Here is a 23,236-nt window from a genome sequence, read left to right as displayed (position 1 = left end):
AGAAGGGGTGTGTGAAATAGCATAACAGGTTTGATCTAGTCTGGGGAGACAGGGAAGACTTCTGTGAGTATGCACTCTATCTGAAAAGTGAGAATGAAGCAGGTAAAGATTTGAGAGGGAGAGAAGAGTATTCCAGCAGAAGAGTCATTATGCACAAAGGCACTGAGGTAGGACTTGTGTCACACATGGGACGTGCCGTAGGAGTCTTGGACTAAAATTTAGTTCACACTCAGGGATGCTTCCTGTTGCCCATGTACTTCTAAGGTGAAAGTGCTACAATTCATAAATCAAGTGAGTGAACCATGTCTTCTAGTCCCCATACATGTAAATGTGCCCATGGGCTCACACCGGTAAGCACACTTTGGAGAAATGCCTCAACACGCAGTGCATGTTCACAGGTAAGTATACCTTCACATGGGCATGTGCATAAGCCCACACGCACGAGACAGAGTTTTACCACAGAAGAGGAGTATAAACATTTAAAAAATTTATGCTATATTCCTGTCAAGAAAAGTGTCTTTTGTAGAGGACACTGCTATGGTACAGGTGGCCTCAGTGTGTGTATAAACGTCAGAGCCTCAGTGTTGAAGGTCCTTTCAGGGACTGGAACCAGGATACTTGGACCAAACTCTCTACTGTTTAGCTACCTATAGGTGGCTTAGAGATAAAAGAAGCTTTTGAGGACAATTTTTGCCCACTGTTTTAAGGTTCAAACTCTAGGTGGACCACCAGGTTGCAAAATCCCCTTTTATCTTTTACTTCATTCCCCATCAGTGGGGGAGTTCTTGTCCCAGTGGAAGGAAGTGTAGTTTATGATGGTGCTAGGGGAAACAGAGATAAAATTCTTCCCTCTCCATTTCCTAAAGGTAACAAGGCAAGTGTTCTGGGGCTGCTTCTGACTGGGGAAGATATATGTATAGTATACAATCTCTAATTTTCATCCTGGGAAGGCCAGTAGGTATGAGGGAAAAAAACAGGGAAAGAAATGTTGAGGCTTTTATCTGTCTTATAGATGGGAAAGGGAAGCATGGGGATCAGCTTACCAGGCCAGACATAGGTGGGAATCTGCATCTAAAAGTCCTGGGTAAGGAGAAGGATGTTCATTGAATGGACTCATTTCTGGCCATATGCTCTTGAGAGCCCTTTTCAGTTGATGGGTTAGTTAGAATCCTTGCAAAGGCCTCATCAGTGACCACATCAGCCCCATGCCCTGCTCCACGGTGAAGGAGGTGGACTTCCAGGAGGAGGTTCCTGGGGCAGGCACAGTCACTGTCTTCCATTAGCAAGCACAGGGCCTGGTACATGGGAAGCACACAGTACATGACTGACTGAGACAACATTGAATGGGGAGTGAGGAAATGAGTGATTGAATGAGAAGGTGGTTGAGGAGACTAGGTAGATATGAATTAAAGAGGATATCACAGGACTAGAGATTGTGCTTTGGGAAATAAAGACTGTTGGGGTTTGGGGAAGAGAGATTCCTGTGGGCTGATATTACTGAAAGAGCAGGCTCTGGAGACATCCCATGTGCAGTCCCGGCTCTGATTCTCACACTCTATCAGCAGTGCTCCAAGTCAAATGTCTGGGCCTTGGAAGGACCGCACACCAGGGGGTGGTGTGGGTGGAGGATGGAAGCAGGGTCAGAGCTCTGGTTATACTTGGCCTTATGCCTGGATCCTCACAAAATGTACCCTTTCTTCAAGAGGTTTGATAGAAAGAAAAAAAAAAACCCCACAAAAAACAGTGAAGTCTGCTGATCTGTGTCACAGATAGACAGCCAGGTAGGTGGACAGCATTTTAAGAGAAAGGTACTACCCAAACAACAGAAAGTACTTTTTGACATCTTTGTTCTTTATTTTTTAAAAAGATATTTCCCTAATGTCTGTCATAAGTACATGCCCCATTTTTCTAGATAGATTAGGGTCACACTTATTACATTTAATTTTAATAACAGTTAACACTTTTTGAGGTTTTCCTACATGCTGGGTCCTGTTTCAAGCTTTTTACACCTGCAGCCACACAATAGTTCTTTAATGCAGGTCATATTATTATCCCTATTTTTCAGATGAGGAAAACTGAGGCATAGGAAGAGGGGAAGTGCATTTCTTTTAAAGCTATACAGCTTCTGCCTAGTAGAGTCAGGATTTGAAATTAGATCACCTATTTCCAGAGCCCATACTCTTAAACACTGCAAGGAATGAAGTTAATGCTTTAATCCTTAAACAAAATGAAAGAGACAGTTCATGGGATTTCATTGAAATTTTTGCACCCTTGAGTTATCTACAATGGACTGAAATACCTTCTTTACCGAGTTTCTCATATGAGTATATGTGTATCTATTTTTTAAAATCTGATCTACTAGTACCACATTTCAATTATTTATTTTCTTGGCTGTTTTTTTTCTTTTTAAATTTTTTTCAATTACAATTTACATTCAATATTACATTAGTTTTGATAGGAGGGAGGGCACTTAAGAAGAGGACCACAGTTGTTTAATAATTATTCACCTTACTAACTATAAATAAGAGGTTTTCTTACAGACCCTGGGAAACTGGAGGATGCATTGCAAAAAGGAGAACAAGGCTGTAAAAAGAAATACATTTTAAAAGCAGATCAAGAACAGGACAAGCTTTGATTTGGTTGCTGTGCCTGAACTCTGATCCCTACTCTGGGAGTTTGCCTCAGGAATGCTGACCATTCTCTGGTCCTAGGAACCGGCTGAGCTATTTGTAACACCATAGAAGATTAGCCACTTTGTTATTGGACTTCGAGCTTCTGAAATTTGGGCTGCAGACCCTCCCCTCCCCTATCCCTGTTACATTTGCAGCTTGCAGATGCATGTAGTTATCTTCTACCTTACCCTTATATAATCAGCCAACTGGCGAAGGGAGTAAGAGCAGAATTTCCAGGGTGACCAACTGCTCTCCCCACTGCCAGCATTATTGGAATAAATGCTCATACATGATTCAACTCTGTCTCTCCTTAATTTGGCTCAAGTAGTGACGGGTGGCCTGGGACCTGTTGTGTCCAGTATCAGTTTTAAAGGTATAGTACAGAGATTATACAATCATATACTTTACAGTGTTCCCTCTGGTATTTAAGTACCTATCTGACACTGTACATAGTTATTACAATATTATTGACTATATTCCCTATGCTACTTTACCGCTTCTGGACTATTTTGTGACTATCAATTTTTAGTTCTTAATCCCTTTACCCAGTTCCTCAATCCCCTCCTCTCTGGCAACCATCATTTGTTATCAGTATCCAAATTCTTCAATTATTTTAATTTTGCAAAATCCTAATGTCTAATTTTGTTGATTTTTCTGAATACACTTAATAGTAGATGGTAAATTTCAGAAAAGGACAAATGACATTTTAGTTGGCTTTCCTTTACATTTATAAATTAGAGAAAAAGTGAGAAATGTATCAGAGAAAGTCTTTTGGAATAGGAAATATTTCCATTTAAGTTTTATTTGTTTATAAAGAACTGTAGTTTCTTCATATAAGTTCTACACATTTAGCTTTGTTTAAACATTACGTTCTTGGTTGTTTTGAGTAAGATTTTTTTCATTATGTTTTCAGAATGGCTATTGTTGTGATGAAACTGTGTCGTCACCAGTTACATTTTGAATTCTTATTTCAGAGAGATTTTTCACTGATTCTCATGCAGCAAGCAAATGTTTCCTTGGTAAACAGTCATAAAGCTACCACTATGCTAATAGTTAAACCTCTTCTTTTCTAAAAACATAATTTCTCAGTTTAAAAAATATTTAGTTGAAGTTTATATGCCATTCTGAACTACGGAGAAGGAGGCAGATGTCTGGGATTTCGAAAGGAAAGTAGGCAACTCACAGTAGGTGAGAACAACACACGTAGTCAACAAAGTATTGCTGGGACACCCAAACATCGGAACATGGCATCTGGCTGACTTTGTAAGATTCCTTTCTGTCCCCCTCACACAGTTTATATTATGTTAAGGTGATAGCTTCTTTTCTTTAGGCAGGTTTTTCTATCTGAATTCCTTTAGGCAGTTAAAAGTTCTGAGTCTTCTGTTTCTTAAAATTAACCAGCTTAAAATAATCAGTATCCTAGAAAACATATTTTGGGGTGAAAAATTCTGCTTCTCCTCAGTGTCCAGAGTGTAGAGAATGAGGGGAAGAACACACCCAAGTGAGGTGGGAAAGACAAGTGAGTGCAAGATTGCACAGGGCACAGGCCGGGCATGCCTCAGCAGTTGAGCATCAACCTAGGATCCAGGAGATCGCGGTTTGATTCCGGGTCACGGCACATGCCCAGGTTGTGGGCTCGATTCCCTGTTGGGGGCTTGCAGGAGGCAGCTAATCACTGACAACTTTCTCATCATTGATGTTTCTATCTCTGTCTCTCCCTCTCCCTTCCTCTCTCTGAAATCAATAAAAGATATATTTAATTTTAAAAAAGAAAAAAAAGAAAAAAGATTGCACATGGCTTTGTTGCCCATGCATGAAGTGTGGATTTTATTTTTAATTTATGTGGAGCATGAATGAGAGGGTGGCAAGGGTGGAAGCCAAAACTGTGGGAAGTAGTGACTCTAATGGGCCAAGAAAGAAAGCAGGGACACCAGTTAGCAGCAGATTGTAGTATTGAAAGTATTGAAGTTATCAGATTCAGGATGTATTTTGAAGAAAAAGCCCATAATGCTTGCTGATAAATTAGATGTAGAAAGAGAGGAATAAAGAATGAGTCCTGTGTTTTGGGCCTAAACAACTGGCTGAGTGATAATCTTATTTGAAGAGAGGAGAGGACTGGAGGGAAAGGAAAATCTGAGATCCTGTTCTGACATTAGCTATCTCGGCTGTAAACTTCCCTGCAATACAGAAACTGTGGGAGAAACAGGTTTGTGAAGAGACAGTCAAGAGCTCATTTACTATTATATATTATTTTACTTCTCATGACAGCAAAGGATTCTAATATGTGTTTGCTCCATACACATAAATAAAAATAACCTAAAAATAAAAGGCCAAAGTAGGAGGCAATAAGGGTTTATCTGAGATTAAAAAAATAATTGCAATTTTGGGAAGCACTAATTCAGGCAGAACCCAAATAGTGTTCCCATTAGGAGGTAAAGACAAGGGGTATTAAAGAGAAAGGGAAAGGAAATAATTACATGAAAAGAAGGAAGAAATTTCTGTTGATGTTAATACGGCAAGGAAGGAATTTTTACAGGAGAAATTAAGATAAGCTATTCTTTAGCTATACCCAGTAGTGCTAATTCTAAAGAATGCTTTCATTTTCAGTACTATCTTCAAGGTGCCTGCTTTCCTGTTCTTTTTGCAGATGGCTGTTTGGAATACACTGTCTTTCACCCCCAGTCCAAAGGTTATTGCGCCCAGTCAAATATTCCAAAGGTTTGAGGAGTAAGACTTGCCAGGCCGTTCCCTTGAGATGGTAGCTCTGACTCTGTAATGGCAAAACCCTAAAACAACCTGCTGTATTCATCTTTACAGTAAGAAATATAATTGCTGCAAAGATTAGATACTTTACCCTGGGGCCCCAGCTGCCTGGTGTGGTCAAAAGAGTGCCTGAGAAAGCCCTGTTTTATGTTTTTGCAGCCAAAATATATCCCCTCCCAAGTGACAAACCTCCTCTCCAAATATACATTAAATCTATTAAGTCATAAAGACCTAAAGTGAAACTGTTACTTTCTCACAATTTCTGTTTCAGCTCTGACCCGGTGAGAGTTGAAATCATAGTTTAACTCTGTGGGAACAACTTTATTCACAAGTTCTTGGGGAACATGATGCTGTCTTTCTTAGAACCAGGCAGATGGGTTACTCAGCTTTGTGGTTCTCAGAGAGGCAAGCTTCCTACAAGACCCCAATTGAGGCTGGATGGACTAATCATATATGTCTTCATTCTGTTCATATAGAAATGGGAACCTGTGGTCTTGACTAGGCCATGGTCAGTTGATAGCAATTTAGTGAAGGGTAGGTGACTAGAGTCAGTACTTTGTAAACTGGTTCTATATAGCTGCCTTTTCTACTCAGCGATATTCATTGATCAAACTCAGTGCACATGGTTTTCAACAGTACAGTAGGCTGGTGCAAAACATGTTTCTAAAAAGAAACATTAATTTTTTAAATTTATATTTAACTCAAATCATAAAGAGAGCCAACCTAAGCCAGGTGGTAGAGGCCTCTACCCTTCCCCCATTCAGGTATCAACTGTGACCTCATCAATGACATCATATCCCCTAAGGCTGGCTCTGAAGAAAGGCAGCTGCCACCCCCAGTGGGAACCAGGTGGCTTCAGGGGTAAACTGGGAGGTGTTTATAGGACGTGGGTGAGAGGACATCACTGGACACCTACTGGTCCCTGCCCCAAGGTGTGCTCAGTGCTACATCTAAGATTCTACAAGTGGCCCTTCATCAGCTCTTGAGGAAATATGGCACAGGCTAGAGAAGAAGCAGGGGACAGTCACCTGGTGTCTGGTCGAGAGCCATCACGTATCATCAGAGTGTCTGTCAAGACCCCGCAGGACTGCCAGGAGTTTATGCTGGCAGAAAACAGCAGCGTCCGTCACTTTAAGAAACAGATCTCCAAGCGCCTTCACTGTGACACTGACCGGTTAGTGCTCATCTTCACTGGAAAGATCCTCCGGGACCAAGACATTCTGAGCCAACGTGGAATCCTTGATGGAACTACGGTCCACTTGGTGGTGAGGACCCGTCTGAAAGGAACTCTGTCCAGTCCCGGAACCCTGCCAGACCCCACAGGCAACTGCACCCGTCGTCCTGAACCCTCCACCTCAGAGAGTGCTGGGCTGGTGGCCAGGCTGGGCTGGCTGGCCCGGAGTTCACCTGATCTGGCTGACTTCTTTGGCCAGCTGGCTCAACTCCTAATGGCTGCGCCCGAGCCCGTGATGCAGTTCTTAGAAGACCCTCTGGTTCAGGGCCTGGCGAGTGAGAAACTGGCCAATACTAGTCAAGTTCCTGAATCCTCCAGGCCAGTACGGAAACCTGAGCCAGCTTTTAAGGCTCAGGAAACTTTGCAGAACCCAGTCCAGCAACAGGGGGTCCTGCAGGCAAACAAGCGAAGGCTAGAGGCCTTAAAGGCAGTGCCAGGTGGGGATAATGCCATGCGTCCCATCTGCTCTGATATCCAGCAGCTTATGCTCTTCACTCTGGCCCCACTGGTTGCTTCCAGAGGCCACAACCCAGGCTCAGAGCTTTGCAGAGGGGAGGCCAATGCGCACAGCGGTACTGACACCACCACCGCCATCACTGCTGCCTCTGCCCCTGCCAGGCCAGCGGCTCAGGAGGTTAGCGCAGGAGCTGTTGCTCAGGCCAGGGGCATGGCCTCAACCCAGGCCAATTCAGGGTACAGGATTGGTATGCCAGACTCACACTCAGACCAAGATCTTTCCTCCCAAGATAGCCAGCAGCCCACAGGGAAAGTCACTCTAACCGGTCAGCTGAGACCCTCACCTTTGGCTTTGCGTAGAGCCTTGCATGTCCTTCAGCAAAATCCGCCTCTGCTACACCAGCTAGCCACTGGCAGCCCCCTGAGACATCATATGCCACTACTTCCCATCCTCACCAACCCACAAGCACTGCAGGCATTGATACAGATAGAAAAGGGCCTGCAGATGCTGTCCAGGGAGGTGCCTGGTCTGGGACCTTGTTTATGGGGCCCTGGTAGGCCGCATGGGGCTACAGAAGCCCCTGAAACTAGACAGGGTCACAGAACAGACCCTGTGCAACCCACCATGGCTGTCCTTCAGCTTCTCCATGCACTGGCCAATGCCTGCTCCCAGTCTACCCAATCCTCACTATCTCCAGCTCTCCTCACTGAAAGCAGGTACCAGCAAGAACTGGAGCATTTGAAGGCCATGGGCTTTGCTAATCGAGATGCCAACCTGCAGGCTCTGATGGCCACAGGTGGAGACATCCATGCTGCCATTGAGAGGCTGCTGGGGGAACCAGAAGCCTAGGTCCTTCAGCTGATGCTCACCATGCCACCCCAAGGAGAGGGAGGTGGGGAAAGGAAAGAGGGAAGGGAGGGGAAGTAGCTTATTTTGGGAATTCCTCTATTCAGATCATGTGCACACGGGAACAGCCCCTCCCTCACTGCCCAAGCCTGTTCTACATTAAAAAGATTGCTTGGATCTCATGTGTGATGTCAATTTTGGGGAAGGTGGGCAAAGATAATGTTGTTTGAAGTAGGAAATGATCATGTTAAATGGTCTTGGGTTTGGGCTCTATCTTCGCATATCCTGAATCTCAGAGTATTTTGAGAATGAAGTGGGGAAATCATACTTCTTTTTCAGTACTTTTTCTCCTGCTCAGTTGGAAGCCCAGTTCCTCACCAACATTACCATCATCACCATGGGCCACCTGTATTCCAACTCCGAAGGATTCCTGGCTTTTGCTCCTGCAGGAAGCCATGCCTTTTTTTATGGCCTCTGGATGCCACCCAATTTTTAATCATGTTTCTCTGTCTTTGGGATCAGTCTCTTGGTATTGCAGAAAAGATGTTTAACTTCCCTCTCAGCTGGGGTGCTCCCTTTGATATCTTCCTGTGCCAGGATCCCGCTCTCATGAGGTCCACCTGCACTACTTCTGAAGATCCATCCTCTCCTCTTATGTAGACTTCCTCCCTCCATGTTGCAGAATGCCTGACTCTGCTGCCTCATTGGTTACTGAACTGTATCTCCCCTTTGATCTCTGAATTCTGTCTGCCCTTCCAATGATCATGTTTCACTACCCTCTGCAGTCTCTGACTTATCCCCAGTATGGTGCAGAAACTTTCTCAAAGCTGTTCCTCATTCCCAATCTTCCCTAATTTTTTAAATGAAATTTTATATACTGACCTTTCTTTCTTTAAGCTGTTTCATTGAATCTATTCTCTTACCCACTATTTTATAGAGTGGTGCCTCCTGAGAGTATGTTACACTGATTTTTTCTTTATTCATCCTTCAAAGAATTTGGCCATTTCCTTGATTCTTGCTCTTTTAATAACATGGTTCCTAAAGCTGAATCTATTTGTACTTTCCAAAGCTTGCTAGCTTTCCTTTTGGGTGTCCCAGAGGACCCTCTGGCTCAGCATGTCCAAATATAGCTCAGCACCTTTCCCCTGACTCCCATTGCTACTCTAAATTCTGTGGTACCAATGCCTTAGTGAAAGTCATCAATACTGTCCCAATCTACCCATTATCTTCTATAAACTTCTGCTCTATCAGTGAGGTGACTCATGGCACAGGCAGTGAAGCATGCCTTATTTGGTCTGTAATTTTCCCAAAGTTACACAGTTTGTGACCGACAGAGATGAAGAAGCCCAAGCTCCTTGATTCCAGAGTTTGTGCTCTGAGCTTTACACCACCCCACAGCTGGGATCAGTCCATTCCCATGAGGTCAGTGAGCAGAAAGTGTGTCCTGTGTGGCCCATGCACAGAGGAAGGAACAACTTAGGTTTCCCATTCTTTAGGAGTTTAGAAACTCATTTAGAGAGGAAAAGTTCAGAATAATCCAATCACAATGAAGAAATCACCTATGCCTACTTATAATAAGCACAGATAAAAACAAAATAAAATAATGTGGCAGTCAAGTAGGAGGTAGAGAGGGGCAGTAAGAAGAGTTTCCTCAGGGTTCAGAGGAAGGAATTTTTTTTCACTGTACAGTGGTACCTCAGTTTTCAAATGTAATCTGTTCCGGAAGACCATTCCAGTTCTGAAATGTTCAAAAACTGAAGGATCAACAGCTGACAGCTAGGCCCCAGGATCTTGCCCTCAGCAGAAGTCGCGTGGCATGTTCGACTTCCGAGGCCTGTTTGAAAACTGAAGCATTTACTTCTGGGTTTACGGCATTCGTAAACCGAAATGTTCGTCAATGGAGATGTTCGAAAACCGAAGTACCAATGTACATGTAAGAAAGTGAGTGTGTGTGTGTGTGTGTGTGTGTGTGTGGTAAGAGACATACGACATAAAAACTGATTTGGGAGTGATGGGGTGGATTCTAGTCCTGGGGATGGGCTGTGATGGGGGTAACTCAGCAGAGTAACTGCTCAGGACCTCACCAGGGCTGAATCAAAGTCCAGTTCAAAGTCTCCCTTAGCACAAACGGAAAGAGCTAGACTCAGGACAATAAGAAACAAGAATATCCAATACGGCAGGATTCCATAATTTGGCTTATTATAAAGTTTTCTCTGCAATCTGATAATTGCACTGATTCCTATCCAAGGGTATGACACTCGCAAAGTGGTCCAGCAGAGGGCTGCTTACGGTCTAGCAGGGCCGGGCCTGCAGAACAGGCTGGATCAATTGCACATGCTTGATGACTGGTGACTTCCGTCTATTCTCAGAAGTCGAATTCCTTTCATGTGTGCACTTAAATACTGAACACTGGGGTGTGGTGGTCAGGGAAGTATCACTTGGGAAAACATTGCTTTCTCCTATTAACCATTAACCTCACTTCAGCCTTGAGTTAAAACTGGTTGAAGATTCTTAACACACATACACACGCACACATGCACGCATGTACGCACACACAGACACAAGGAAACTTTCACAGGTGATGGATATGTTTAATACCATGACCACGGTGATAGCATCATAGGAGTATGCATATGAGCAAGTATATCAAGTATACATGAGACATGTACAGTGTTTGTAAATCAGTTTACCTATCGACTTTGTGATATTCTTTGCTCCAACTGCAATTCTGAGTAAAAAAACTCTCCCTTCCCTCTGTCCTGATCCTTGTGGATGTGCCTTCATTGGATCAGCCCAATGTGATATAAAATAAAATATATCATTATTGAACATCTATGTGCTATACACTATACTTGAAATGTATTGTCATTACTCATCACAATAGTACAGAGAAGATATCCATGTATTCATTAATACAACAAAAATATGACATATACCAGTATGGTCTGTAATATTTTTTCCATATTATTTATTGAGGGTGTATTAGCATTGTGTAAGAAACAGATAAGATGTCTATTGTGGTGAAATTTTAGAATGCTAATGAATGAATCAATCAAGAAGTAAATAGACAAACAATATGATTATTTTAGGTTATGTAAATATATTAAAACATAGCATACTTTTATAAATTTAAATATTTTTAACCAAATACTACCAACTATGACCAGTTTTTATGTCAGGCACACGAACACATTACTAAGGCTGGGGGTGATTAAGTGGTATGCCCGAATTTATGCACCTGCTAATAGATAAGGAAGTCAAGATTTAAGCTCAAGCTTATCTGGATCCACACATCACATTTCTTTCTATTACAAAACACTGGATAATATATGAGATAGTGCCTGTACAAATGCATAACCATAGTACTATTAGTCTCTCTTAAAATGCAGATAATAACAGCCTTATTTTTGAGCCACTGGGAGGAGTATCTGTGGACTTATTTGTGTATTTCAGAACTGAGGTTATTAAGCAATAAATAATTATTTTAAAATGCACTTGGACTCTGAGCCATCTCCCTGAGTCCTTAAAAAGAAATTACTTTATGGCTGAAAAAAAAAGGATCTCAAAATGGAAAACCAGAAAGGCGGAGAAAATATGGTTTTAATGAATGCTATTCATATCACAAGCACTGTCCAAATATTTTAGAGTTGTTATACAGTTATCACGATAACCCTGGGAAGTGCTATAACATACAACAGCCCTAAATAATGATAACTTGGCTAATAATATTTACAGAGGCTACATAAGTTTTTCATCTTATATTTACTTTATTGAGCATGTTACATGTTAGGCATTGCCTTAAGATTTTTACATGTATTAATTTATTTTTTCTTCACCGCGATAGTGAGTTAGGTATTTTCATCATCCTCCACTTAACACTTTGTCAAACTGAGGCATTGGAAGATTTGACAACATGCTCAAGATCACAAAACAAGTAAAGGAACCAGGATTCGAATCCAGGCGTTCTGACTTTAGACTTTGTGTGCTTCATCACTCAAAATATTGGAACTCAGATTCAACTTACTGCAAGTGTTCTTTATTTTCTATTTAAATTCACAGTAGAAGAGCTCCACCATAAAACCCAGATTTTTCTTAAAATCACCTGACTCACTCTTTAGTAAAACATAGGTACTCTTGAGACAAAATTAAAAATATTATCACCTTTCTGGTCTGTTTAGAGTTGCTCAAAGAGTCTCAGAAAAAAAGATATTTCAAAGGGATTATTGATATCTCCAATTTATCTGGCTTTTTATTTTCTTTCCAGTCTCTGCCCACATAAATGCATCTAGACAGCTACCATACAAATATATTCTTCTCACCTCCAACCTTTGCTCAGAATTCATATTGAAATTTTCTTCAAGCGAAGCAGTCTTAGAAGTCGACTCCGAATCTCCTTCGTCCTAGCCCCGTAGATGACCGGGTTGAGCACAGGAGGCACCAGCACATAGAGATTAGCCAGAAAGATGTGCACATGCTTGGGGACTCGGTGCTGACCAAAACGGTGGGTAAGGAAGGAGAAGAAGGCAGGAATGTAGAAGACCAGGATGACCCCAAGGTGGGAACCGCAGGTACTCAGAGCCTTGTGCTGTGCATCGCGGGATGGAAGGCGAAAGACAGCACGGAGGATGAAACCATAGGAGACAGTAATGAGAACAGAATCCAGACCCATGGCCAGCAGGGCCACAGTCAGCCCATAGACAATGTTGACAGTGATGCTGGCGCAGGCCAGTCGAGCAATGCCCATGTGCTCACAGTACGTGTGCGCCATGACATGGTGTTGACAGTAGGGCAGTCGCCTCAATAAGAAGATGAAGGGGGAGACAATGGCCACACTACGGAATATCCCAACAAGGCCAATTTTGCCTATGACCGCATGGTTGAGGATGACTGTGTATCTCAGTGGGTTGCAGATAGCCACATATCGATCAAAGGCCATGGCAAGAAGAATCGAGGACTCTAGAGCATAGATAGAATGGACACAAAACATCTGGGCCAGGCAGCCACCAAAGGAAATCTCACCAGCATGTAGCCACAAAATGGCCAACATTTTGGGCACAGTGGTGGAGCTGAGAGCCAGGTCAGTGAGTGAGAGAAGGCAAAGGAAGAGGTACATGGGTGCATGAAGTGCATTGTCCATGGCAATGACCAAGATAAGGGCAGCATTCCCTGCCAGTGCTACCAGATACATGGCACAAAAGGGGATGGAAATCCAGATGTGGGCCCGCTCCAGCCCTGGGATCCCAGTCAGAAAGAGAGTGTCTGGGAGACTGTCATCACTAGTGTTGGAAGTTGACATTCTGCCAGGGAAATGAAAGACTCTATCCAATGGGTGATAGTACACCTGCCCTGTAACAGTAGGTATTGGGTTCATTCACATAAAACAATGATCTTTCTGTGAATAATATATTTTAATCTGAGAAAAATATTTAGTGTTACTAATGTTTACAAGCATCTTAAGAGATACTATTATATACAATCCACTTTATCAACCACCATTTTCTGTATTAAAAATGTATGCTTTGAGTTCTGTGTTTCAAGGACCAAGCTAAGAATTTAAGCATTTTCTCTGTTTAATCCTTCCAGACTTATCTCTCCTCACATCCTGCACATCATTTATTCTCTTTTGTCCACAAACATTTAGAAAAATTTCTTGTCTCTTTTTTCAGTGTATGCTATTCCATTTGCCCTAGGAGTTCCTTTTCTTTCTTTTTTTCTTTTTATCTCTTTAGTTTTTTAGTATCAGGCAAGTGCCCCTGCCTCCCAGAAGCTTTCCTCCTCTAATCTAGTCCTTAGTCATCTTTATATTTTTTATCCACCTGCTACTTTGCAAAAGTCTATTGAGCTTGGGACCGTGTCTTTACATAATTGCAACCTCCACACAACATGGTTCTATCTGTACCTAGAAATTTTGCTCAGTATTAATTACTCAATTCTGATAACTCTGAATAACATACCATTAACCTCTTTCCTTAATGTCATGTTTTACTGACTTAACCTGTGTTTGTAACATACCTGCCCAGATATACAGCAAATGGCTTATTTTTATATCTCACCTATAGGGCTGACAAAGAGGCTAGGCAACCTGAATACATTAAAATGCCTCATGATTAAATAACTACAATGTTTTAAGCATGCATGAGGGTGCCATGAAAGAAAGAGATGCATCAGACATGCTAGCTGGGGGACAGCACTGCTAACTATGGCAAAGCCAGTTCAATGCCCACCAGTGATGATAGAGGCTGATTGAGGGAGGGAGTGGAGTGTCTTAGAGTTCACCAACAGTAGACATCCTGGGAGAGTGAATTATTTTTTGTTGTAGAGAGCTGGTATTATGCACATCTTCCCTCAGTAACATTATCTACCTAAAAGAATGCTTTGTAGGATGCCTGAAATCCTGAATTTTAGTCCTGGTTCTATCACAAGAGTGTTATATGACCCAGGACAATTCTTTCCCTTCTCTGGGAAGTCTCAATTTATAAAAAGCAACAAATTGGTAGCTACAGAATAGTTACAGAGATGTAAATTACAGCATAGGGAATATAGTCAATAATATAATAACTATGTATGAGGTGGGTACTTGAAATATCAGGAGAACCTTTCTGCAAAGCTCATGATTGTGTAACCACTATGCTGTACATCTAAAACTAATACAGAATAATACTGAATGTAAACTGTAATTGAAAAATAAATTTAAAAAATTAAAAAGCAACAACTCTGGAATTCCAGTCTCAGCATTTCTACTATTCACTATTTCCCACTGGTTAAGTCTCAGGACCTTTTTGAGACTCAATTTTCTCATTTCTAAATTGGGAATGACAATACCTGGCTTACTTATCTCACACAGATTTTGTGTTTGAGAAAGAGTAAAGTAAATGGAATTAAAGAGTTTGGACACCACAAGCAATGCCCTTCCCATTTTTACAAGTTCTTTGTCTCATAGCTGCATATGGGAGTGATACAGAATATAATAATCATACTCACCTGTCTTGCCAAGAGGAAGTCCAAGCTCAGATAAGTGACCTGATATAATCCAGATCAGAAGGCCTGTTACTGTCAGAGCTAAAATTAGGTTTCAGATCTCCCGATTTAACATTTGGTGTTTTCATCTCACTTAACTGTCCATTCGTATGGCCAACACTTAAATTCCCATTTTATTTTTTGCAAAGGTACTTTAACATCAGTAACTAATGCTGCAATCGCTTTCCTCATCTGAGTTCCAAAGAGACAGATGAAGTGGAGATTTGCCTGGAGACTTTCACCAAGGGCTCCAGGCCCTAAAGGAAAGAAAGCTTGGGCAGTGGAGAGTGGAGGGTCGGAGCCACCACCACCTGCTCCTTCCCGGCTTCCTTAGCCTAGTCCTGCTGGCAAAGATTTCAAATGGTAATTATAACGCAGCTGAGACTCTGAGAGCACCTGGGGATGGGAGCACCAGAAAGATCAGGCACCAGCAAGGTTGCTTTCTAGGGAAACACGGGGGGGTGGGGGGGGGTGCAGAGAGCCAGAGCCTCGCTCTGGGTGGAGCAGGGCGTCCTCCCAAATCCAAACCCACCTTACTCAGCCTTGTGTCTGGGTCACCGTGGTGGCGAGGCTGCTTAGACCGCCCTCTGAGACCTAGATCTCAATAAGTGAGCTCTGAGCCCTTTCTTTCGACACAAGTTTCTGAGGAATCTGGCTTTAGAAACATACCTGCGTGAGGGACGCGCGTTCACACGCGGCGCCGGGTTCCTGGGAGGGCGAGGCCTCTGCAGGCGCAGTGCCTGAGGGCAGTGTTTAATTTAGGGATGTCAAACCTGTGCTTCTGTGCAAGTCAATAGGTGTGATTTGGAGGATAATAGTATCTGAGTGCTGATGTGTCGGCTGAAATATGTCATCTGGCCTCAGTTATGGGAGCCCAGGTTAGGTCAGGGTTCCAGCCTCCTCTGGTCCAGGGGCTCAGTAAATGAGGTTATTTATTGACTCTGTGACACGCAGGTATGAAAACCCACGGGGCCTGCTCTAGGGATCTGAGCCATGGTGCTCATTTTTTAGGGAGAGAAGAAGGAGGAGTTGAAAGGGGGAGAAAGAAATTAGGAAGGGAAGCTATCCTTAGAGAATTTTCAAGGAAAGTGGAAATTAAATCTAGTAATTGTGTTTCTCTCCCCTGATGTTCTCTTACCTTCTCTCTTTCTTTCTCTTTTTTCCTCCTTAATACTGTGCACCTCACAGAATTTTCACATGTTGTAAGTGCAAAGTATTCTGTGTGCTTAGGGCATTCCTAATGCTGTATGCAAATAGGGTGACAAGAAATGGCAGTGGACATTTTTATGTTCCATTGTCCCATTAGACTTCATTTCACAAAATGAAAGTTCAAAATTAATTTACAATTTCAGGAACATGGAAGCAGAACCTTGAAGGAAACACAGGGCCCTTCTGAGCATGGGCCTTATACTGCCCAGGTGTCATGCCCACGAAGCTGGCCTGGCAGTGAATAACATCAGTCCTCTGGCGAGATCCCTTTATACCCTTTGACATTAGCCATACATCAAGCCTTTGCACCAAAGGCTTCAAAATACTATACTCTTTTCCCTTGTACATACGGCAGTCCCCTCCCCTATTCATGGGGGATATTCCAAGACCCCCATGGATGCCTGAAACCACAGATAGTCCGGAAACCTTATATATACTATATTTTACCCTATACATACATACCTGTGATAAAGCTTAAACTACTCTTGAGCTTTGGAACCATTATGAAGTAAAATAAGGGTGATTTGAACTCAAGCACTGCGATAGTGCAACAGTGGATCTGTAACTGACTACTAAGTGACCAACGGGCAGGTACTGTGGATATGCCGGACAAAGGGATAATTCAGGTCCCCCATGGGATGGTGCAATATTTTGTCATACTACTCAGAATGGTGTACAATTTTAAATTTATAAATTGTTTATTTCTCCAATTTTCCATTTAATATTTTCAGACCACAGTTGACCAGAGGTAATTGAAACCATGGAAAGCAAAGTTACGGATAAGAGTGGACTACTGTACCTATATCCTCTCATATTAATTCAATCCAATGGTCTTCACAGTTTTTGCCAGGGCACTTTCTAAAGTAATTTTGAAATAGTATATGTTCTCTCAAAAATGTTAAGTTGACATTTAAAAATTGTCCTTTAAATCTAAATAGTAGAAAAGGATATGATGTTTAGTCTATTGTAAATATTGCTATTTTAGAGTAAAACTGCCATCTAAGTTTTTAAATTGTATTCTATGGAGCTTTTTTTTAGAGTAATGAAAATGTTCTAAAATTAGATATTGATGATGATTGCACAACATTGTAAATATACTAAAAAACACTGAATTGTACACTTACTGAAATTTTATGGTATGTGAATTATATATTAATAACTAATTTTTTAAAAATAATAGAATAATGGCCCTGGCCAGTGTGGCTCAGCTGGTTGGGCACCCAGAGGTTGTGGACTAGATCCCCAGTTGGGGGGAATGCAGGAGGCAGTAGATCCGTATTGTACTGTCACATGGATGTTTCTTTTCCCTTCCTCTCTCTCTCTAAAAATTAATGGACTATTCTTTAAAGTAAACAAACAAAAGAATTATGTAATCATTGAAAGTTAAAAGTCTCTGTGACAGTACAGGTGAAGCTGATGCAGGCACTGGATCTGGGTGGGGTACAGAAGAAGGGATCAAGTTTGTCTCCCAGATCTTAGCAGGTGGCTGTAGGAGAAAGTCAGCAGTTTTTAGTCACAAGTATGAGAGAGACTGGTTGGTTCTTGTATGTGCCCTGACCACTTGGGATCAAATCTTCAACCTTTGTGTGTGGGAACTATGCTCTGACTGACTAGGCCAGGGCTTCTTTATTTTGAGGGATTTTGCAGAAAAAGAGGTAAGGATAGAGAAACAATCAAATAAAAAAAAAAGCATAAACAGAAAAAAGATAGAAGTGGTAATGATTAACTGATGAATGAGGCATGTTTCAGGGTCTTTGTTGGATAAAAATTATTAGGCTTTCTGAAAATGCTGAATAAATGAATGGTCTATATTTGAATGCAGCTCTGCGCTATCCCTCCAAAATGCACATGGGGAATTGGTACAGGACCTTTGGGGTCCTTAGCAACGTGTATGGCGCAGGGAACATCCTCTACAAACAATTGGAAAATAAGAGAAAAAAAGTATTTCATTTAAATAAAAAGCATTGTATCAAATTAATAAAAAATATCTCCCTAAAATAAAGCATGAAAGAGAAAGGCTCTCAGCAAACAAACCTGGAAAATGAAAAACAGAAAAATATGTGATCTAGGAAACAGGATACCAACCCAGAAGAGCAATAGAACAGGTTCCTTGATGCCAACTACATAATAGAGCTGGGAAGCAACTGATCTAGAAGGAAGTGAGAGAATGGAGGGCTTTAGGAACAAGTTACTAGGGAAATTAGGAAACATGTAATGAAATACACTGAGCCATTGTGTTTCCTTAGAAGTCTCCTAAACCAGAATGTTAATTGTTATATTTATTCATCTATACTTTCCAATGACTAAAATTGTGTCTAATGTTGAATGAAGGACTCAATTTATAGTTACTTTTGCTAACATATACCTTATATCATAGACCCTTGGGGTAGGGATTGTGACCATGTAATACATGAAAAGAGTTTTGTTTTGTTTTTTTTTATGAGGGGAAGTTTAAAGATATTGGCTTATGACAAAGAAGCAATAGACATAAAATTCAGATAAATCCATGTGTATTGATCAGGTTTTGGGTGATTCTCTGCCTTTCCCATGACAGTCAGTGTGACTGTGGGAAGATCTAGGAGTGATTAGGTAATGCACTGAATCCTACTGCATTTTCAGCCCGGCTAGTCTCAGACAAACATCAGGTATCTGAGAAGTTCTTTCTAAATCCAACTTTTATTGTCCTCCCCAGTCTGGTTCAAGAATGGGTCTCCTGTCACTAAATACTATTCATTTCAGATATACTTGCTAGTGTTTTCCTAGAAATGAGTTAAAACTATTCAAGAATTTATTCTTATTCTGTTGTACACTTATGCCAACATCCATTCCCAATTATTTTACTTTTAGAATCCAATGCTTGGGATTGAAACACAATCATTACTGTCTAATAAATACTATATGGCAGCCAATAGGCTAAATGCTTTGCAAGTCATAGGTGGTTTAACCATCCCAGTCATTCCAGGATGTAAGTGTGATTGTAATTTTTTTACAGGTGAAGCAATGAAACTGTGTGTGAGTTAGGAACTTTCTCAAGGCAAATGGCATATCCTAGACTCAAGCTCAGTCCATCTAGCTCAAAACATTACCAGCTAATCTTTATTAGTGATGCTGTCTCCCTAGCAGGTGTTCGATAGCATTCGTGAAGAAGGCAGCATACTGCAGTGCTCTCCACACCTTCTCAGCCAGGGCAAATACTTTCTATAATTTGACTTATAATTACACTGTGTGTGGTCAGCCACAGTGAACCAGTGGTTGGGGTCAATTTCATGGATGATCCAGATGAGAATTCCACATGTCCTAATACATTTAGATGTTGAAATTCATTTATATGTGGTTTAAAAACTTTATCAGATTCAGTATTTCTTGTAGATATCAATCATAGTTATAAGGTAAAAAAGCCATAAATTAAGTTCAAAGATCTAGGTTTAAATGTTCTGCCACTGACAAGCTGTATACATTTGAAATGTCCCTTTCTTTAATGATCTCTTCTCTAAAATGAGGGGCTACATTTTCTTGCAGGTCCCTCCAGTTCTGATCATGCTTACTCTTGTATATGAGTGACGAAATGTTAAGTCAGAGAGGTGTGGAACACTGTGGATGCTCTATATTCCCAGGAGTCCATGAACTCCTGAGCTGATATCAGCTCAAGGGATTTCCTGGAGGCAGCCTTCTAGTTGGCAGTTGGCAGAGTTAACCGGAGGCTTTGGGCATGGCATGCAGGACTCCCACTACTGCTCTCCCTTCCTCTGCACCTTCCATGCATGGTGCTGTCCCAGGTAGGTAAATTGGGAGGGCAGGCCCTCTAGACTCAGGCCGAAGTCACTCTGCCTCTACTTTAGAAATCCCAAGTGTTAGAATATGACAGTATGAAGGAGGAAAGGCTGTCCCTAACTTAAGTAGGGTTTGTTTCTTTCCTGCATGCTTTCACTTTTATCACCTTCCCAGTTCTCTATTTTCTATCTGTTGCTTTTGTTCTCTGAAATTCTGCCATGTTTTCTGCTTCGTCATTACTTTCCCAGCAGAGACACCCTATTAGACTATACTTGGGATATAGATGCCTTGGAGTGAATAAACACCCCCATGCTTTTCTCAGAATACTCTGTTATGTATAAAAAGACACTGGCTGCTTTGGAAGCCACTTAGCAGGACCTAACTTAGCACTAAAAGACTCCAAATTGAGGGTGTTGGATATTGCACACAGAGGCAAACAAAAATGTTTAGGAAGTGTTTTCAGGTAGGAAAAGCAAAGGGGTCTTAAAGAATATGGAATGGAGAAAAAATATTCAATCTGAGAAGAAAGGCTAGAGAAGTCCTGATGCAGATGAAGGAGCAAAGGCAAGTGAAAGGCTGGAGGTGAGGGTGTAGGGCAGGCTTTAGTACTCAGAGCTACAAAGTCTTTGTTCCTAAGAGTTTTCACAACCATCTACCTTTGGATCTACACAACCTCTTTAGCTAAGTTTCTTAGCATCTCCAATTTACAAAAAGGCAGCCAAAACCTGGAAGGGATCAGTGGCTTACTTAGTATACCTCCTGTTCAATACCTTTCACTAAGCATGGCCGGGACTGAAATAAGCAAGAGTTAGGGCTGAGTTCTTACAGCTGATAAGCCAGTAGAAAATATAGGACTCACACAGTTACAAGGCAGGGAAGGCAGAGAGATGGGTACAGAAGGAGGTGCAAACCTATAGTTGTGAGAATAATGGGAGAGAATTCACCTCCTCTGGCAATGATCAGCCAAGAATTCATGAAGGAGGGCACCGTTGATCCTGGGGCCTGGAAGATGGTTTGAATGGGTATGCACCTTCTGGGCAACTTCTGGGAGTTGAGGAGCGTGGTTCATGTTTGGATAACAGCAAATAGACCTATCTGGATATCTTGAGGTACAAGAAAGGACATTTTGAGATTTGAGAGCAGAACTATTGATTTAGTACTGATCACAGAAGGCCTTTAATTCTAGGTTAGTGACTTTGGATTTGATCCCTTGACAATGAGGGAACATGCAAGATTTCTAATCAGAACAATGCCATTTTTTAGAGCTGTCTTTAAAAAAATATTAGTCCTACACCAGATTAGAGAATGAAATAGAGAGAGGCATGAGATTTATTAGGAGGCTGTTATTATGGTAAAATAATGAATTTTGGGGGGTCTGAGGTATGAGATACAGGTCAAAGAAAATGAAGAAAGGTGCTGACAGAGGCACTTTGGGGTCAGTATTTTCATCAGTTGTTACCCAGTTTAATGTAGAACATAAAGGAAAGAGTCAGTGATGTTTGGATTTTGAGTCTTAATCTTAGGCACAATAATGTTATTATTTAAAGAGATGGAGAACATGGATAAGAAGTAATTCCATGGTATAAGAAAATGATTATTAATTATTTATTAATTATTAATACTTAATTATTAATTATTATTAAATGGTTATTCAGTCCTGAAGTAAATGATGAAAACAGATTTTCAACAAATTAAGTTATTCAGGGAGAAAAACAATGCCAATGCCATAAGGTGAATGGATAGAAGAATGAATGTGGAAATATGGGAGTTGAGTGCATTTCATGAGTGTCTGGAAGGTTATCTCTATGTATGGATATCTTTCTCTCCACCCAGCTTCTGTCTGGACAAATGTATAGAGGAACTGAGAGACTACAAAGGAGTAGAAAAGCTGGGCAGTCATAATAAAGTAGTAAATGTTAGTACTATAAGAGTGTGGAAAAAGGAAAATTTAATGGTTTGATGAATAGGTGGAATGCCCAGGAAGAGGGCAGAATAGTTTTGCCTTAGATCTTGAACAAAGCTATGCTCATAGCTTTAAATGTGAGAAAGAGCCAAGTGGCAATAGACACAAATGTGAACAAAGGCAACATAATCTGTTTAGCCAGCTAGATAAATGGAAAAAACTCAGACAATTTCAGTAACGTTGGTGACAATGAGAGACAAGAATGAGTGATTTGGTGAATAAAATTGACTAATGCTATAAATTGAGGGGCTGGATGGTATTATAAGAGTCTTAAAATATTAGGACTAGGACATTGATGAAACTGTGTTTTTGTCTTTTTTATAGGATAGTGGTCATAAAATCTAAGAAATAGTTCCAGCATGGGAGATAACACCCACAATAGCTCAGAGTGGCCTCCTTTCACCCTGAGAGGTCTCCCAGGGCTGGAGACCTCCCAACACTGGATTTTTCTGCTTCTTGGTACCTTCTATATTATCTCCATCGTGGGCAATGCCCTTATCCTTTTTATTATCAAGGAGACGCAAAGCTTGCATCAGCCTATGTACTACTTCTTGTCCCTGCTGTCAGTTAATGACCTAGGAGTGTCTTTTTCCACGCTGCCCACGGTACTGGCCACGTTTTGCTTTCACTTAAGGAAGATCAGCTTTGATTCTTGCATGGCTCAAATGTTCTTTATCCATTTCTTCTCCTTCACAGAGTCTGGGATCCTGCTGGTTATGAGCTTTGACCGCTATGTGGCCATTTGTAACCCTCTGCGCTATGCCGCGGTGCTCACTGATGCCCGCGTGGCACTCACGGGCCTGTCTGTTATCATTCGCAGTTTCTGTATGGTTTTCCCACTGCCTTTCCTTCTGAAGAGGTTGCCTTTCTGCAAGGCCAATGTACTCTCCCATGCCTACTGCCTGCATCCAGATCTCATCCACCTGCCCTGTGGCGACATCACCATCAATAACATTTTTGGTCTATTCATTGTCATCTCTACCTTTGGTCTGGACTCTGCACTCATCCTCCTTTCCTATGTGCTCATCCTACACTCCGTACTTGCCATTGCCTCTTGGGAGGAACGGTTAAAGACACTCAACACGTGTGCGTCACACATGTGTGCCGTGCTTATCTTCTATGTGCCTATGGTTGGTGTGTCCATGGCAGCTCGCTATGGGAGGCATGCTCCACAGTATGTGCACACACTCATGTCCCTCATTTATCTCTTTGTTCCTCCAATGCTCAACCCTGTTATCTATTCCATCAAAACCAAAGAGATTCGTTGGAGGCTTCTCAAAATGCTACTGGGAACCAAGTTTTAA

At 41.6% G+C, this 23,236-nt stretch overlaps 3 protein-coding genes across 3 annotated transcripts; 2 read left to right on the top strand and 1 right to left on the bottom strand.

Annotated features, from left to right (window-relative positions):
* Nucleotides 1-6,427: 6,427 nt before the first annotated feature.
* LOC308565103 (ubiquilin-4-like) lies at nucleotides 6,428-7,975 on the top strand (the record flags this gene model as incomplete). The annotated part of the gene is made up of 1 exon (XM_081153908.1): nucleotides 6,428-7,975. The coding sequence occupies one exon, from the start codon at nucleotides 6,428-6,430 to the stop codon at nucleotides 7,973-7,975; it is 1,548 nt and encodes a 515-aa protein (XP_081010034.1).
* A 4,336-nt stretch (nucleotides 7,976-12,311) lies between these two features.
* Nucleotides 12,312-13,268, bottom strand: OR52D1 (olfactory receptor family 52 subfamily D member 1; the record flags this gene model as incomplete). Its single annotated transcript, XM_081153938.1, has 1 exon — nucleotides 12,312-13,268. The coding sequence occupies one exon, from the start codon at nucleotides 13,266-13,268 to the stop codon at nucleotides 12,312-12,314; it is 957 nt and encodes a 318-aa protein (XP_081010064.1).
* A 9,023-nt stretch (nucleotides 13,269-22,291) lies between these two features.
* LOC308565156 (olfactory receptor 51I2-like) lies at nucleotides 22,292-23,236 on the top strand (the record flags this gene model as incomplete). The annotated part of the gene is made up of 1 exon (XM_081153969.1): nucleotides 22,292-23,236. One exon carries the CDS (start codon nucleotides 22,292-22,294, stop codon nucleotides 23,234-23,236), a length of 945 nt encoding a protein of 314 aa, XP_081010095.1.

Source organism: Miniopterus schreibersii (genome assembly GCF_964146895.1).
Source record: "Miniopterus schreibersii genome assembly, chromosome: 12".
NCBI lineage: Eukaryota > Metazoa > Chordata > Mammalia > Chiroptera > Miniopteridae > Miniopterus > Miniopterus schreibersii.
This window is presented reverse-complemented; position numbering and strand designations above follow the sequence as displayed.